The sequence below is a fragment of the Oncorhynchus clarkii genome, chromosome 15, assembly GCF_045791955.1.
Source record: "Oncorhynchus clarkii lewisi isolate Uvic-CL-2024 chromosome 15, UVic_Ocla_1.0, whole genome shotgun sequence".
Taxonomy (NCBI): domain Eukaryota; kingdom Metazoa; phylum Chordata; class Actinopteri; order Salmoniformes; family Salmonidae; genus Oncorhynchus; species Oncorhynchus clarkii.
Window position 1 is genome coordinate 8,555,217 of NC_092161.1, and position 16,546 is coordinate 8,571,762.

A 16,546-nucleotide genomic window follows, 5' to 3' on the forward strand; every position below is an offset into this window, starting at 1 on the left:
GCGTGATCTTTGGTTGCGAATGGTATGAACTTTGAACTCTTATTCGCTACAGAAGTGATACCTCCTAGCCGTTGAGTTAGCAGCGGCCGCTGTAAACGTGGGCTAGGAAAGGACGGACACCACACAACGATATCCCGTCTACCACACAACGATGACACTACAACGTTTCCCGTTCACCACCATAGACACTCTTCAAAGGACAAAGGACTCTGTTGGGCAACACGGCCATCCATCTACCACCAACCTATTGAAGCGCAGCTCAGAGTAAATATTTATTGCATTTTCCTTTTCCAAATGGGCGGTAATTTAGAATGCATAATATTCTGTATTTACGATAGAGACAGATTCTGTATTTACGATAGAGTAGCTGCCTACGGCCCGATAGAGACATCGCTTCTCCCTTTGTTCTTCAGTCTTCCCACTCTTTCACTCAATCCCAGACCCTTTCCTTGTGTAACCAGCTGTCATATCCGTTCCCTCCGCTAGGAACGTTTTCCTTTATGACATAATTTGTAATCAAGGTATGTTTCATTCTGTGTAAATGTAATTCTGTGTGATTAGTTAGGTATTTAGTAAATAAATTATTAAACTGAATTTTGAATTGCTGATTCAACTTGTTAGCCAGGGTTCGTGAGCATAACCAAGAATTTACAACTTTCAGATGAGACTGAAATAAGGTGACGATTAATATTGACCGCTATTGATATAAAAGATTACCAGGTCTTTAAAAGTTTATTCGGAAGATAACAGCTCAAAAAATATTATTTTGTGGTGACCCGACTTTCAAGTTAATTACATTTACATGATTAGCTCAATCAGGTAATATTAATTACAGCGAAAGGATTTTATAGAATAGCATGTCATGTCACTTAATCCGGCATAGCCAAACATACGACAAGTGGTATAACTCCTGTCTCAGTCAGACAGTCAGACAGTCAGTCAGTATTGCGGGGTATAACTCCTTTCCCAGTCAGTCAGTATTGAGGGGTATAACTCCTGTCCCAGTCAGACATTATTGAGTGGTATAACTCCTGTCCCAGTCAGTCAGTATTGAGGGGTATAACTCCTGTCCCAGTCAGTCAGTATTGAGGGGTATAACTCCTGTCCCAGTCAGTCAGTATTGAGGGGTATAACTCCTGTCCCAGTCAGTCAGTATTGAGGGGTATAACTCCTGTCCCAGTCAGTCAGTATTGAGTGGTATAACTCCTGTCCCAGTCAGTCAGTATTGAGGGGTATAACTCCTGTCCCAGTCAGACAGTCAGTCAGTTTTGAGGGGTATAACTCCTGTCCCAGTCAGTGTAAAGTGTCACCATGGTTAGTCAGTCACATAAGTTTCTGAGCGTCATTGATCTGAATGGGAAAAAAGGTGTGTGTAGGTGTGTGTAGGTGTGTTTAGGTGTGTGTAGGTGTGTGTAGGTGTGCGTAGGTGTGTTTAGGCGTGTGTAGGTATGTGTAGGTGCGTGTAGGTATGTGCAGGTGCGTGTAGGTGCGTGTAGGTGCGTGTACGTGCGTGTAGGTGTGTGTACGTGCGTGTAGATGTGTGTAGGTATGTGTCGAGAGCGAGGTTGCATTTTCTTCCTACTCTACCAGGACAAGTATTTATTTTCCCCTCGGGCACTTTCTCATCAAAAGCACAATAAAACAGAAGTTCTGAAATAAACGTGTGTGTGTGTGTGTGTGTGTGTGTGTGTGTGTGTGTGTGTGTGTGTGTGTGTAACCTCCAGTGTGTGTGTGTGTGATTGCTGATTGGCTCCCTAAGGCTCAGCAACACACATGGCAGTATTCAGTAATTAGTCCTGGGGCGTTGCAGTGAGAGACTAAATGACAACCATGGGTAGCTTCTCGCCTGCTGAGATTGACCTTGGCTTCGTGTGGAACAGTGGCTCGATAATATATTAAATAATGCATACAACAAAACAAAGAACATTTCCCCCAAAAGTGCTTGTTGAAAAAAGAAATGGGTCCTAGAGGCTGGCTTTGTCCCAATTCACACCCTATTCCCAATCTAGTGCACTTCCTTTGACCAGAACTTACAGGGAATAGGCTGCCATTTGGGACACAGACCCAAGTCTTTGGGTTGAAACAGGAGTTTGATCCAGAGCTATAGTACACAATTATTATATTTCTCTTCAACACCACACCTGGCCTTTCAGCCTATCAGTACCCGCTAGAGAACGTTACCGGGTATCTCTTTCAGCCTATCAGTACCCGCTAGAGAACGTTACCGGGTATCTCTTTCAGCCTATCAGTACCCGCTAGAGAACGTTACCGGGTATCTCTTTCAGCCTATCAGTACCCGCTAGAGAACGTTACCGGGTATCTCTTTCAGCCTATCAGTACCCGCTAGAGAACATTACCGGGTATCTCTTTCAGCCTATCAGTACCCGCTAGAGAACGTTACCGGGTATCTCTTTCAGCCTATCAGTACCCGCTAGAGAACGTTACCGGGTATCTCTTTCAGCCTATCAGTACCCGCTAGAGAACGTTACCGGGTATCTCTTTCAGCCTATCAGTACCCGCTAGAGAACGTTACCGGGTATCTCTTTCAGCCTATCAGTACCCGCTAGAGAACGTTACCGGGTATCTCTTTCAGCCTATCAGTACCCGCTAGAGAACGTTACCGGGTATCTCTTTCAGCCTATCAGTACCCGCTAGAGAACGTTACTGGGCGTCCCCTTTAGCATATGCATCAGATGCATATGATCCCACAAGGTGAATCAAACATAAGCACCAACGCTTGATAAATAGTTCATAAACTATTCTAAAGGATTATTTGCGTTAATAAATATTTGTGAAAATGTATCAATAAAACGGGAATAACAAAAACATGTATTTATTTAGATAGAGTCAATGATATGTTTTTATAATTCTACAAAGTCCTAGAAAAAAGCAAAGGCCTATAGACTATTTTCTTTTCCCTTCCAATAAAAACATTACAGTTTAATCCATTTTATCTGCTATATTTGGACATTTGATTAGTAATAGAGTTATTAATAATATTAATATTAAATATTAATTAATATTAATAAACTCCTACTACACCTTATTTTGACTAAGTACAAACTCAAATAATGTCATTATAATATAACCAGCCAGGTCAGAGGGGAAATTATTTGCTGTATTCCTAAACACGCAAGTGGTCATGTGCTGAATGTAGGGACAGTGGAGTGGTCATGTGCTGAATGTAGGGACAGTGGAGTGGTCATGTGCTGAATGTAGGGACAGTGGAGTGGTCATGTGCTGAATTTAGGGACAGTGGAGTGGTCATGTGCTGAATTTAGGGACAGTGGAGTGGTCATGTGCTGAATTTAGGAACAGTGGGTCATGTGCTGAATGTAGAGACAGTGGGTCATGTTCTGAATGTAGAGACAGTGGGTCATGTGTTGAATGTAGGGACAGTGGAGTGGTCATGTGCTGAATGTAGAGACAGTTGGTCATGTGCTGAATGTAGGGACAGTGGGTCATGTGCTGAATGTAGAGACAGTGGAGTGGTCATGTGCTGAATGCAGGGACAGTGGGTCATGTGCTGAATGTAGAGACAGTGGAGTGGTAATGTGCTGAATGTAGAGACAGTTGGTCATGTGCTGAATGTAGGGATAGTGGGTCATGTGCTGAATGTAGAGACAGTTGGTCATGTGCTGAATGTAGGGACAGTGGGTCATGTGCTGAATGCAGGGACAGTGGGTCATGTGCTGAATGTAGAGACAGTGGAGTGGTCATGTGCTGAATGTAGGGACAGTGGGTCATGTGCTGAATGTAGAGACAGTGGGTCATGTGCTGAATGTAGAGACAGTGGGTCATGTGCTGAATGTAGTGACAGTGGGTCATGTGTTGAATGTAGAGACAGTGGAGTGGTCATGTGCTGAATGTAGGGACAGTGAGTCATGTGCTGAATGTAGGGACAGTGGAGTGGTCATGTGCTGAATGGAGAGACAGTGGGTCATGTGCTGAATGTAGGGACAATGGGTCATGTGCTGAATGCAGGGACAGTGGGTCATGTGCTGAATGTAGAGACAGTGGAGTTGTCATGTGCTGAATGTAGGGACAGTGGAGTGGTCATGTGCTGAATGTAGGGACAGTGGGTAATGTGCTGAATGCAGGGACAGTGGGTCATGTGCTGAATGTAGAGACAGTGGAGTGGTCATGTGCTGAATGTAGGGACAGTGGAGTGGTCATGTGCTGAATGTAAGGACAGTGGGTAATGTGCTGAATGTAGAGACAGTGGGTCATGTGCTGAATGTAGTGACAGTGGGTCATGTGTTGAATGTAGAGACAGTGGAGTGGTCATGTGCTGAATGTAGGGACAGTGGAGTGGTCATGTGCTGAATGTAGAGACAGTGGGTAATGTGCTGAATGTAGAGACAGTGGGTCATGTGCTGAATGTAGAGACAGTGGGTCATGTGCTGAATGTAGTGACAGTGGGTCATGTGTTGAATGTAGAGACAGTGGAGTGGTCATGTGCTGAATGTAGGGACAGTGGAGTGGTCATGTGCTGAATGTAGGGACAGTGGAGTGGTCATGTGCTGAATGTAGAGACAGTGGAGTGGTCATGTGCAGAATGCAGGGACAGTGGAGTGGTCATGTGCTGAATGTAGGGACAGTGGGTAATGTGCTGAATGTAGAGACAGTGGGTCATGTGCTGAATGTAGAGACAGTGGGTCATGTGCTGAATGTAGTGACAGTGGAGTGGTCATGTGCTGAATGTAGGGACAGTGAGTCATGTGCTGAATGTAGGGACAGTGGAGTGGTCATGTGCTGAATGGAGAGACAGTGGGTCATGTGCTGAATGTAGAGACAGTGGAGTGGTCATGTGCTGAATGTAGAGACAGTGGGTCATGTGCTGAATGTAGGGACAGTGAGTCATGTGCTGAATGCAGGGACAGTGGGTCATGTGCTGAATGTAGAGACAGTGGAGTGGTCATGTGCTGAATGTAGGGACAGTGGAGTGGTCATGTGCTGAATGTAGAGACAGTGGGTCATGTGCTGAATGTAGAGACAGTGGGTCATGTGCTGAATGCAGAGACAGTGGAGTGGTCATGTGCTGAATGTAGAGACAGTGGAGTGGTCATGTGCTGAATGTAGAGACAGTGGAGTGGTCATGTGCTGAATGTAGGGACAGCCTGGATATTCTTGGAAAGTGACATTTGTAAATAGAGCTACACCTCTCTAATTTTGAGAGTTATCTGACAAAGGTAAGTACTGTATAATAGAAACTACAGAATATTATCTTTCTGGCACTATATATGAAATCACAAGGTTGAACCTGCATGTGCCTCCGAAGGAGGACTTGATGAAGTGATGATCCTTTTCCTGCATCTGTCAATTACATCTCTTCGTGTACAATTTGACAACTGTTAGGCCTAATATTGTCACTCATCAGATTATTGTTAATTTAATATTGTCTATAGGCTAACTAATATTATGTGTGAAATTCGTTTTGGGTTTAGTTGTAGTTTCGATGGGACGGCTGTGCAGGCTGAGTGGCATGGTTTGTTTCCCGTTCATCAAGTTGGATAGGGTCAAGGACATGTTTTGCGTTATTCTGAAGGCCTGCTGCAACACATAGCGTGTTTTCATTTCCCTTCAAATACATCTTATTAGTAATAGTGTTATAGGTAAATAAATCAGTCCCATAACAGCTTATTTTAACAACGTGAAACATAAAAGAGAATGGTATCAACCCCCAAGGCACAAAGTTAAATGATTTGCTGTTGATAAATAGTCTTAACACAAACTCATTACTACACTTTTTTCTTTGTTAATTAAATCAACATTTTCATCCTCCTTATCATTCAGTTAGGCCTAATTTAAATTACATTGTGAAGTAAGGTGCACAATGTTCACCCATCCATCCATTTGTCATTCAGGAGAGAGAGAGACAGAGAGAGACTCATTAGCGCCTGGCTGGGTACCGATGTTCTACAGCACATTGTCTTGGAGCCTGGCTGGGTACCGATGTTCTACAGCACATTGTCTTGGAGCCTGGCTGGGTACCGATGTTCTACAGCACATTGTCTTGGAGCCTGGCTGGGTACCGATGTTCTACAGCACATTGTCTTGGAGCCTGGCTGGGTACCGATGTTCTACAGCACATTGTCTTGGAGCCTGGCTGGGTACCGATGTTCTACAGCACATTGTCTTGGAGCCTGGCTGGGTACCAGGGTCCTACAACACATTGTCTTGGAGCCTGGCTGGGTACCAGGGTCCTACAGCACATTGTCTTGGAGCCTGGCTGGGTACCAACATCCTACACAACATTGTCTTGGAGCCTGGCAGGGTACCAACATCCTACAGCACATTGTCTTGGAGCCTGGCTGGGTACCAACGTCCTACAGCACATTGTCTTGGAGCCTGGCTGGGTACCAACGTCCTACAGCACATTGTCTTGGAGCCTGGCTGGGTACCAACATCCTACAGCACATTGTCTTGGAGCCTGGCTGGGTACCAGGGTCATACAGAACATTGTCTTGGAGCCTTGGCTGGGTACCAACGTCCTACAGCACATTGTCTTGGAGCCTGGCTGGGTACCAACATCCTACAGCACATTGTCTTGGAGCCTGGCTGGGTACCAGGGTCATACAGAACATTGTCTTGGAGCCTGGCTGGGTACCAGGGTCATACAGAACATTGTCTTGGAGCCTGGCTGGGTACCAGGGTCATACAGAACATTGTCTTGGAGCCTGGCTGGGTACCAGGATCCTACAGAACATTGTCTTGGAGCCTGGCTGGGTACCAACATCCTACAGCACATTGTCTTGGAGCCTGGCTGGATACCAGGGTCCTACAGCACATTGTCTTAGAGCCTGGCTGGGTACCAACATCCTACAGCACATTGTCTTGGAGCCTGGCTGGGTACCAGGGTCATACAGAACATTGTCTTGGAGCCTGGCTGGGTACCAGGATCCTACAGAACATTGTCTTGGAGGGTTAAGTTAGGAATAGGTGTGAAAAAAACATGAAAAAAAGCCTCAATACTTTTCTGTTTGTGATTTCAAAATTCGGACAAATGAGCCGTGTAAAATACAAACATTTAGGAAGAGTCGGGGGGGGGGGCAGATGTTTTCATTTTCATTTACAAAATCAAACGTCAGCGGCCGTTGTTGAAAACAGTGGTGTCGGCCGGTCAGTGGGAAGCCTATTCAAGGGGACCTGTTAATTTGTAACACGTCTCTTTGAGTTTCCCTGCGGTAGATTGATGGTTGGGTGACGTCCCCCCTCTATGAGTCTAATGAGATGAATATCTCTACATTGATACTGGTTCATTAGTCACGGGTGGAGGTCTGTCAGTCATTGTCAGTGAATATAGGGGGAATATGTAACGGAAGGGAGCGTGTTGAAGGTGGGGTGTTTCTTACCAACGCACCAGGCAGACCTCTCTCTCCTGGGAATCCTCGTAGACCAGCAGGACCGTCCTTACCGGAGGCTCCCTGGGGCCCGGGGTCTCCCTACAGACACCAACATACAGCAGAGGACAGGATGAGAGGTGGCCAGCTGTACCATGCTAAGATATTTTTGAATATCCTTTCTACTGTGTTCATTTCACTTCCATTCTACAGCCTTCCTGATGTTACCTGGTGAACAAAGAGAGAAAAACAAAATGCTTTATTCTCATGTTTCCCATTTTGACATCATGACAGAACATGCACATGTTGGACTTTGAGGGGATGCTTTAGTTCTGACAGCATCAATATCAAAGCCCTGTGCTAATCAATGTCATGGACGTTTCTTTATTCTGATAAGGAACTACCCTACAAAATGCATACACTTCACATCAAACACTACTGTAATACAGTCCAAGAGGACAACTCGCTGAGAGACTATTATAATACAGTCCTAGAGGACAACTAGCTGAGAGACTATTATAATACAGTCCTAGAGGACAACTCGCTGAGAGACTATTATAATACAGTCCTAGAGGACAACTATTATAATACAGGCCTAGAGGACAACTAGCTGAGAGACTATTATAATACAGTCCTAGAGGACAACTAGCTGAGAGACTATTATAATACAGTCCAGGAGGACAACTATTATAATACTGGCCTAGAGGACAACTAGCTGAGAGACTATTATAATACAGTCCTAGAGGACAACTAGCTGAGAGACTATTATAATACAGTCCTAGAGGACAACTAGCTGAGAGACTATTATAACACAGGCCTAGAGGACAACTAGCTGAGAGACTATTATAATAGAGTCCTAGAGGACAACTAGCTGAGAGACTATTATAATACAGTCCTAGAGGACAACTATCTGAGAGACTATTATAATACAGGCCTAGAGGACAACTAGCCGAGAGACTATTATAATACAGTCCTAGAGGACAACTATTATAATACAGTCCCAGAGGACAACTAGCTGAGAGACTATTATAATACAGTCCTAGAGGACAACTATTATAATACAGTCCTAGAGGACAACTATTATAATACTGGCCTAGAGGACAACTCGCTGAGAGACTATTATAATACAGTCCTAGAGGACAACTAGCTGAGAGACTATTATAATACAGTCCTAGAGGACAACTATTGTAATACAGGCCTAGAGGACAACTATTATAATACAGTCCTATTATAATACAGAGGACAACTAGCTGAGAAACTATTATAATACAGTCCTAGAGGACAAGAGACTATTATAATACAGGCCAACAACAGTAGAGGACAACTATTATAATACAGTCCTAGAGGACAACTATTATAATACAGGCCTAGAGGACAACTAGCTGAGAAACTATTATAATACAGTCCTAGAGGACAAGAGACTGTTAACAAAAACAAAAGCAAACACAGCCAACAACAGTAGCAGTCGTATCAGGGTGCTGGGACTGAGTCGATGGGGTTAGAATCAGAGCAATTACTAGCAGCATGACTGCCTTTTATTTTATTGTTGGGCTGAAGTTGGTTTATCCGCTAACTGGGAGACATTGAGAGTGTGAGAGAGCAGAGAGAAAGAGAAAGTGAGAGAGAGAGAGAGAGAGAGAGAGAGAGAGAGAGAGAGAGAAACAGAGAGAAAGAGAGAGAGAAAGAGAGAGGGAAAAATATAAATAGTGAGCCCGAGAGAGAGAGAGAGAGAGAGAGAGATAGACAGAGAGAAACAGAGAGAGAAAGAGAGAGATAAAGATAGAGAAAGAGAGGGAAAAAGATAAATAGTGAGACAGAGAGAGAGAGAGAGAGAGAGAGAGAGAGAGAGAGAGAGAGAGAGAGAGAGGTAGCTCGCTAAGATTTAAGAGGATCTGTCAAGCCCCTCCCAGAAAGTATTCTGAAGGCTGTATAGTTTTTCCACATTTTGTTGAGTTACTGCCTGAGTTCAACATGGGTTAAACAGATTTTTTTTTTTTATCTCACCCATTTACACACAATACCCCATAATGACGAAAGTGAAAACATGTTTTTAGAAATGTTTGTTCATTTAGTGAAAATTAAATACAAAAAGATGACATTTTGTATTCACATCCCAGAGTCAATACTTTGTAAAAGCACATTTGGCAGCAATTACAGCTGTGAGTTCTTCTGGGTAAGTCTCTAAGAGCTTTCCAGAACTGGATAGAGCAACATTTCGTCATTATTCTTTTCAGAATTCTTCAAGTTCTGTAAAATTGGTTGTTGATCAGTGCTAGACAAGTAGCTTTAAGCCAAAACAGTAACTATTTGAGGCATTGGAAACCCTGCCCGGACTTTGTGGTTGAATCTGTGTTTACAATGAATTGCTCGACTGAGGGACCTTACAGTATGTGTGGGATACAGAGATGAGGTACTGTAGTGATTCAAAAATCATGTTAAACACTATTATTGCACACAGAGTGAGTCCATGCGACATATTATGTGACTTGTTAAGAAAATGTTTAGGCTTGCCATAATATACTCAATGCATTTCAGCTTTCCATTTTTAATGATTTGGCAGACATTTTGAAAAACATAGTTCCCCTTTGACATCACAGGGTATTGGGTGTAGGCCAGTGACACATGATTTTTTATATTTTAAATTCAGGATGTAACACAACGAAATGTGTGAAAAAAGTCAAGTGGAGTGAATTCTTTCTGAAGGCATTGTAACTGATGCCTAGGACCTGGTGGTGGATGGGTGGTAGGAGGTTGGAGTTGATTACACGGTCTCCTTCTGGGAAGCAAGGAAAACCAAAGAAGGAGTCAGAGGGAGGGGCTGGGAGGTCTTGGAACTGGCTGGGATTTAAAGGAGACAGAGGGAGGGGCTGGGAGGTCTTGGAACTGGCTGGGATTTAAAGGAGACAGATGGAGGGGCTGGGAGGTCTTGGAACTGGCTGGGATTTAAAGGAGACAGATGGAGGGGCTGGGAGGTCTTGGAACTGGCTGGGATTTAAAGGAGACAGATGGAGGGGCTGGGAGGTCTTGGAACTGGCTAGGATTTAAAGGAGACAGAGGGAGGGGCTGGGAGGTCTTGGAACTGGCTGGGATTTAAAGGAGACAGAGGGAGGGGCTGGGAGGTCTTGGAACTGGCTGGGATTTAAAGGAGACAGAGGGAGGGGCTGGGAGGTCTTGGAACTGGCTGGGATTTAAAGGAGACAGAGGGAGGGGCTGGGATGTCTTGGAACTGGCTGTTAGTAAAGAAGGAGTCAGAGGGAGGGGCTGGGAGGTCTTGGAACTGGCTGGGATTTAAAGGAGTCAGAGGGAGGGGCTGGGAGGTCTTGGAACTGGCTGGGATTTAAAGGAGAAAGAGGGAGGGGCTGGGAGGTCTTGGAACTGGCTAGGATTTAAAGGAGAAAGAGGGAGGGGCTGGGAGGTCTTGGAACTGGCTGTTAGTAAAGAAGGAGTCAGAGGGAGGGGCTGGAAGGTCTTGGAACTGGCTGGGATTTAAAGGAGTCAGAGGGAGGGGCTGGGAGGTCTTGGAACTAGCTAGTAGTAAAGTAGCTACTCTCTGTTTATCATATATGCATAGTCACTTTAACTATACATTCATATACATACTACCTCAATTGGGCCGACCAACCAGTGCTCCTGCACATTGGCTAACATCTGCATTGTGTCCCACCACCCGCCAACCCCTCTTTTAAACTACTGCTACTCTCTGTTCATCATATATGCATAGTCACTTTAACCATATCTACATGTACATACTACCTCAATCAGCCTGACTAACCGGTGTCTGTATGTAGCCTCGCTACTTTTATAGCCTCGCTACTTTTATAGCCTCGTCTTTTTACTGTTGTTTCATTTCTTTACATACCTATTGTTCACCTAATACCTTTTTTTGCACTATTGGTTAGAGCCTGTAAGTAAGCAATTCACTGTAAGGTCTACCTACACCTGTTGTATTCGGCGCACGTGACAAATAAACTTTGATTTGATTTGATTTTATATTGGCAATCGGGATGCATGGGAATTCAACCACTCCCCAACCCTCAGTCCCCAACCCTCAGTCCCCAAACCTCAGTCCCCAACCCTCAGTCCCCAACCCTCACTCCCCAACCCTCAGTCCTCAGTCCCCAACCGTCTTTCCCCAACCCTCAGTCACCAACCCTCAGTCCCCAACCCTCAGTCGTCAGTCCCCAACCCTCAGTCCCTAACCCTCAGTCCCCAACCGTCTTTCCCCAACCCTCAGTCACCAACCCTCAGTCCCCAACCCATAGTCCCCAACCCTCAGTCCCCAACCCTCAGTCCCCAACCCTCAGTCCCCAACCCTCAGTCCCCAACCCTCAGTCCCCAACCATCTGCTAACTTCACCAGCTGTCTGCCAAAATAGACTTCATGCTTACATTCCTGGACCCAAAAACATGTTCAGTGGAGATTCTCCAACTGTTCACGTTTTAATTCCAGGACTAGGCATAATCTGTATCTAGTATTGTTTTTTATTTTTAAATATGTTTTGGTCAGAGCCCTGGAGTTCTGGAGATCTGTTGGGCTGTCAAGTTATGAGTGTTACTCCAGTGAGGTGGGTATTTAGGGACGTTTACCTTGGCTCCCTCTTTGCCAGCAGAGCCAGGAAGACCCTGCTCTCCAGGTGGTCCTGGGGATCCAGGGTGACCTCTCTCACCGATTGGACCGGTCTCGCCTGTGGGGCCCTGTTAGGGAAGTGAAGAAGAAGAAGAAGAAGAGGAAGAATAAGAAGAAGATATTATGGGCATCATTGAGCCGCTCTACCATAACATAAGACCCTTAGATAATTCCAAACCTATGTCAGAGGCCAATATTATCCGTGTACTCTATCACTTCTGCTAGTGAATGACGTGAGATCTGTAAGTACGCTTAAACAAACTGAAAAGTTCTTCATAAATGTATCTTATTGTGTTTACTTACCTGTGGACCAAGAAGTGCTACATTAATTTAGTTCATAATGTCCATTATAGTACCGTAACAGTAGAAAACCTATAGTAACCTTTAGTTCCTTACCTGTAGTAAACCTGTAGTACCTGTAGTAAACCTATAGTAACCTATAGTTCCTTACCTGTAGTAAACCTATAGTACCTGTAGTAAACCTATAGTAACCTATAGTTCCTTACCTGTAGTAAACCTATAGTACCTGTAGTAAACCTATAGTAACCTATACTTCCTTACCTGTAGTAAACCTATAGTACCTGTAGTAAACCTATAGTACCGTACCTGTAGTAAACCTATAGTACCTGTAGTAAACCTATAGTACCTGTAGTAAACCTATAGTACCTGTAGTAAACCTATAGTTCCTTACCTGTAGTAAACTTATAGTACCTGTAGTAAACCTATAGTTCCTTACCTGTAGTAAACATATAGTACCATACCTGTAGTAAACCTATAGTTCATTACCTGTAGTAAACCTATAGTACATGTAGTAAACCTATAGTACCTGTAGTAAACCTGTAGTAAACCTATAGTTCCTTAGTAGTAAACCTATAGTACCTGTAGTAAACCTATAGTACATTACCTGTAAAACCTATAGTACCTGTAGTAAACCTATAGTACCTGTACAGTATAGTAAACCTATAGTACCTGTAGTAAACATATAGTACCTAGTAAACCTATAGTACCTGTAGTACACCTATAGTACCTGTAGTAAACCTATAGTACCTAGTAGTAGTAAACCTATAGTACCTTCCTTACCTGTAGTAAACCTATAGTACCTGTAGTAAACCTATAGTACCTGTACCTGTAGTAACCTATAGTACCTGTAGTAAACCTATAGTACCTGTACCTGTAGTAAACCTATAGTACCTGTAGTAAACCTATAGTACCTGTAGTAAACCTATAGTACCTATAGTACCTGTAGTAAACCTTTAGTACGACAGATTTGTACCTGTAGTAGTTCCTACCAGTAAGTACCTATAGTACCTGTAGTAAACCTATAGTACTTGTAGTAAAGTTATAGTACCTGTAGTAAACCTATAGTACCTGTAGTACACATATAGTACCTGTAGTACACCTATAGTACCTGTAGTAAACCTATAGTACCTGTAGTACCTATAGTACCTGTAGTAAACCTATAGTACCTGTAGTAAACCTATTGTACCTGTAGTAAACCTATAGTACCTGTAGTAAACCTATAGTACCTGTAGTAAACCTATAGTACCTGCAGTAAACCTATAGTACCTGTAGTAAACCTATAGTACAGGTAGTAAACCTATTGTACCTGTAGTAAACCTATAGTACCTGTAGTAAACCTACAGTACCTTTAGTAAACCTATAGTACCTGTAGTAAACCTATAGTACCTGTAGTAAACTTATAGTACCTGTAGTAAACCTATAGTACATTACCTGTAGTAAACCTATAGTACCTGTAGTAAACCTATAGTAACCTATAGTTCCTTACCTGTAGTAAACCTATAGTACCTGTAGTAAACCTATAGTACCTGTAGTACACCTATAGTACCTGTAGTTAACCTATTGTACCTGTAGTAAACCTATAGTACCTGTAGTACACCTATAGTACCTGTAGTAAACCTATTGTACCTTACCTGAGGACCAACAACTCCTCCTGGGCCGGGTGGACCTGTCTTTCCTTGGAATCCCTTTGGACAAGAAAAACATATCAATCACATTGAAAACTCTTGCAGAACAACTCAATCCATGCAATAACTCCCTCCAATCCTGCTATTGATGTCAACCTTCCAAAATGATTAATCTAGTGGACATAGTGGAGTCAGTGTTGTGTTCTTCCCAATGGACAACCACTGAATGTACTATGTTGACAAGGGTGAGAGGATGAGGAGTATTTGTAATTGAAGAGGAACCTGACTGGTTTAACCAAGCAATGACTGTGTGCATTGTGCATGAAAACACATTAGTTATGGACATATTACATTATATACTTCATGTTATGTTCCATTCATTTGTTCCATTCAGTTGAACCAAGACACCAGGATCCAGTTACCCAGACACAGACACCAGGGACCAGTTACCCAGACACAGACACCAGGAACCAGTTACCCAGACACAGACACCAAGCACCAGTTACCCAGACACAGACACCAGGGACCAGTTACCCAGACACCAGGAACCAGTTACCCAGACACCAGGGACCAGTTACCCAGACACCAGGGACCAGTTACCCAGACACTGACACCAGGAACCAGTTACCTAGACACAGACACCAGGAACCAGTTACCCAGACACAGACACCAGGGACCAGTTACCCAGACACAGACACCAAGCACCAGTTACCCAGACACAGACACCAGGGACCAGTTACCCAGACACCAGGAACCAGTTACCCAGACACCAGGGACCAGTTACCCAGACACAGACACCAGGAACCAGTCACCCAGACACAGACACCAGGAACCAGTTACCCAGACACCATGAACCAGTTACCCAGACACAGACACCAGGAACCAGTTACCCAGACACCAGGAACCAGTTACCCAGACACCAGGGACCAGTTACCTAGACACAGACACCAATAACCAGTTACTCAGACACAGACACCAGGAACCAGTTACCCAGACACCAAGAACCAGTTACCCAGACACAGACACCAGGAACCAGTTACCCAGACACAGACACCAGGGACCAGTTACCCAGACACAGACATCAGGAACCAGACACCAGGAACCAGTTACCCAGACACAGACACCAGGAACCAGTTACCCAGACACAGACACCAGTTACCCAGACACCAGGGACCAGTTACCCAGACACCAGGAACCAGTTACCCAGAAACAGACACCAAGGACCAGTTACCCAGACACAGACACCAGGAACCAGTTACCCAGACACAGACACCAATCACCAGTTACCCAGACACAGACACCAGGGACCAGTTACCCAGACACCAGGAACCAGTTACCCAGACACCAGACACCAGTTACCCAGACACCAGGGACCAGTTACCCAGACACCAGGAACCAGTTACCCAGACACAGACACCAATCACCAGTTACCCAGACACAGACACCAGGGACCAGTTACCCAGACACCAGGAACCAGTTACCCAGACACCAGGGACCAGTTACCCAGACACCAGGGACCAGTTACCCAGACACAGACACCAATCACCAGTTACCCAGACACAGACACCAATCACCAGTTACCCAGACACAGACACCAGGGACCAGTTACCCAGACACCAGGAACCAGTTACCCAGACACCAGGAACCAGTTACCCAGACACAGACACCAGTTACCCAGACACCAGTGACCAGTTACCCAGACACCAGGAACCAGTTACCCAGACACAGACACCAGTTACCCAGACACCAGTGACCAGTTACCCAGACACAGTCCAAGCCTAGTCCTGGACTACATTTCAATTGAGATTGTCTTCGCTTATTAGTCCAGAAGAAAGCTGTATCTGTGTCTAGGAAACTGGCTAAGAAGTTGACTCAAAAGACACAGGAGAATAACAAGGCTATAACGAACTCCATGTTATAGTAAGGATTTAGTCTCCAAAAGAGAAATATCATGCTAACGATATGTTCATCTAAAGTAAAACTATGATCTCAATATCTGAAGTGGATTTTATGCTAATTGGTCAGACATCAAGCATAGTGATGGAATCAGATGTGAAATCCATCAGCTGTCTGTTTGATTCAGATCACATCAAAGATGGCGTGAACTTCTTCATCGGTTATTTGTCAGAATGCTTCTGCTGCTACTCTCTGTTTATCATATATGCAGAGTCACTTTAAATATACATTCATGTACATAATACCTCAATTGGGCCGACCAACCAGTGCTCCTGCACATTGGCTAACCAGGCTATCTGCATTGTGTCCCACCACCCACCAACCCCTCTTTTAAACTACTGCTACTCTCTGTTCATCATATATGCATAGTCACTTTAACCATATCTACATGTACATCCTACCTCAATCAGCCTGATTAACCGGTGTCTGTATGTAGCCTCGCTACTTTTATAGCCTCGCTACTGTATATAGCCTCTCTACTGTATATAGCCTCTACTGTATATAGCCTCGCTACTGTATATAGCCTGTCTTTTTACTGTTGTTTTATTTCTTTACTTCCCTATTGTTCACCTAATACCTTTTTTGCACTATTGGTTAGAGCCTGTAAGTAAGCATTTCACTCTAAGGTCTGTTGTTTTTGGGGTTTGTGATAAATAAACATTGATTTGATTTGTTGCATTGTATTGCTATGATGTC

The 16,546-nt window shown here is 44.1% G+C and overlaps 1 protein-coding gene across 1 annotated transcript in view; it reads right to left on the bottom strand.

Moving 5' to 3' along the window:
- The window catches only part of LOC139366890 (collagen alpha-1(XI) chain-like), a 166,321-nt gene that overhangs the window by 61,851 nt on the left and 87,924 nt on the right, over window positions 1-16,546 (bottom strand). Inside the window, exons 38-40 of the mRNA XM_071104629.1 lie at window positions 13,901-13,954; window positions 11,930-12,037; window positions 7,356-7,445 (exon numbers count right to left, since the gene is read on the bottom strand). Of these exons, the coding sequence (XP_070960730.1) occupies window positions 7,356-7,445; window positions 11,930-12,037; window positions 13,901-13,954 (252 nt within the window). The remainder of the gene's footprint in view (window positions 1-7,355; window positions 7,446-11,929; window positions 12,038-13,900; window positions 13,955-16,546) is intronic.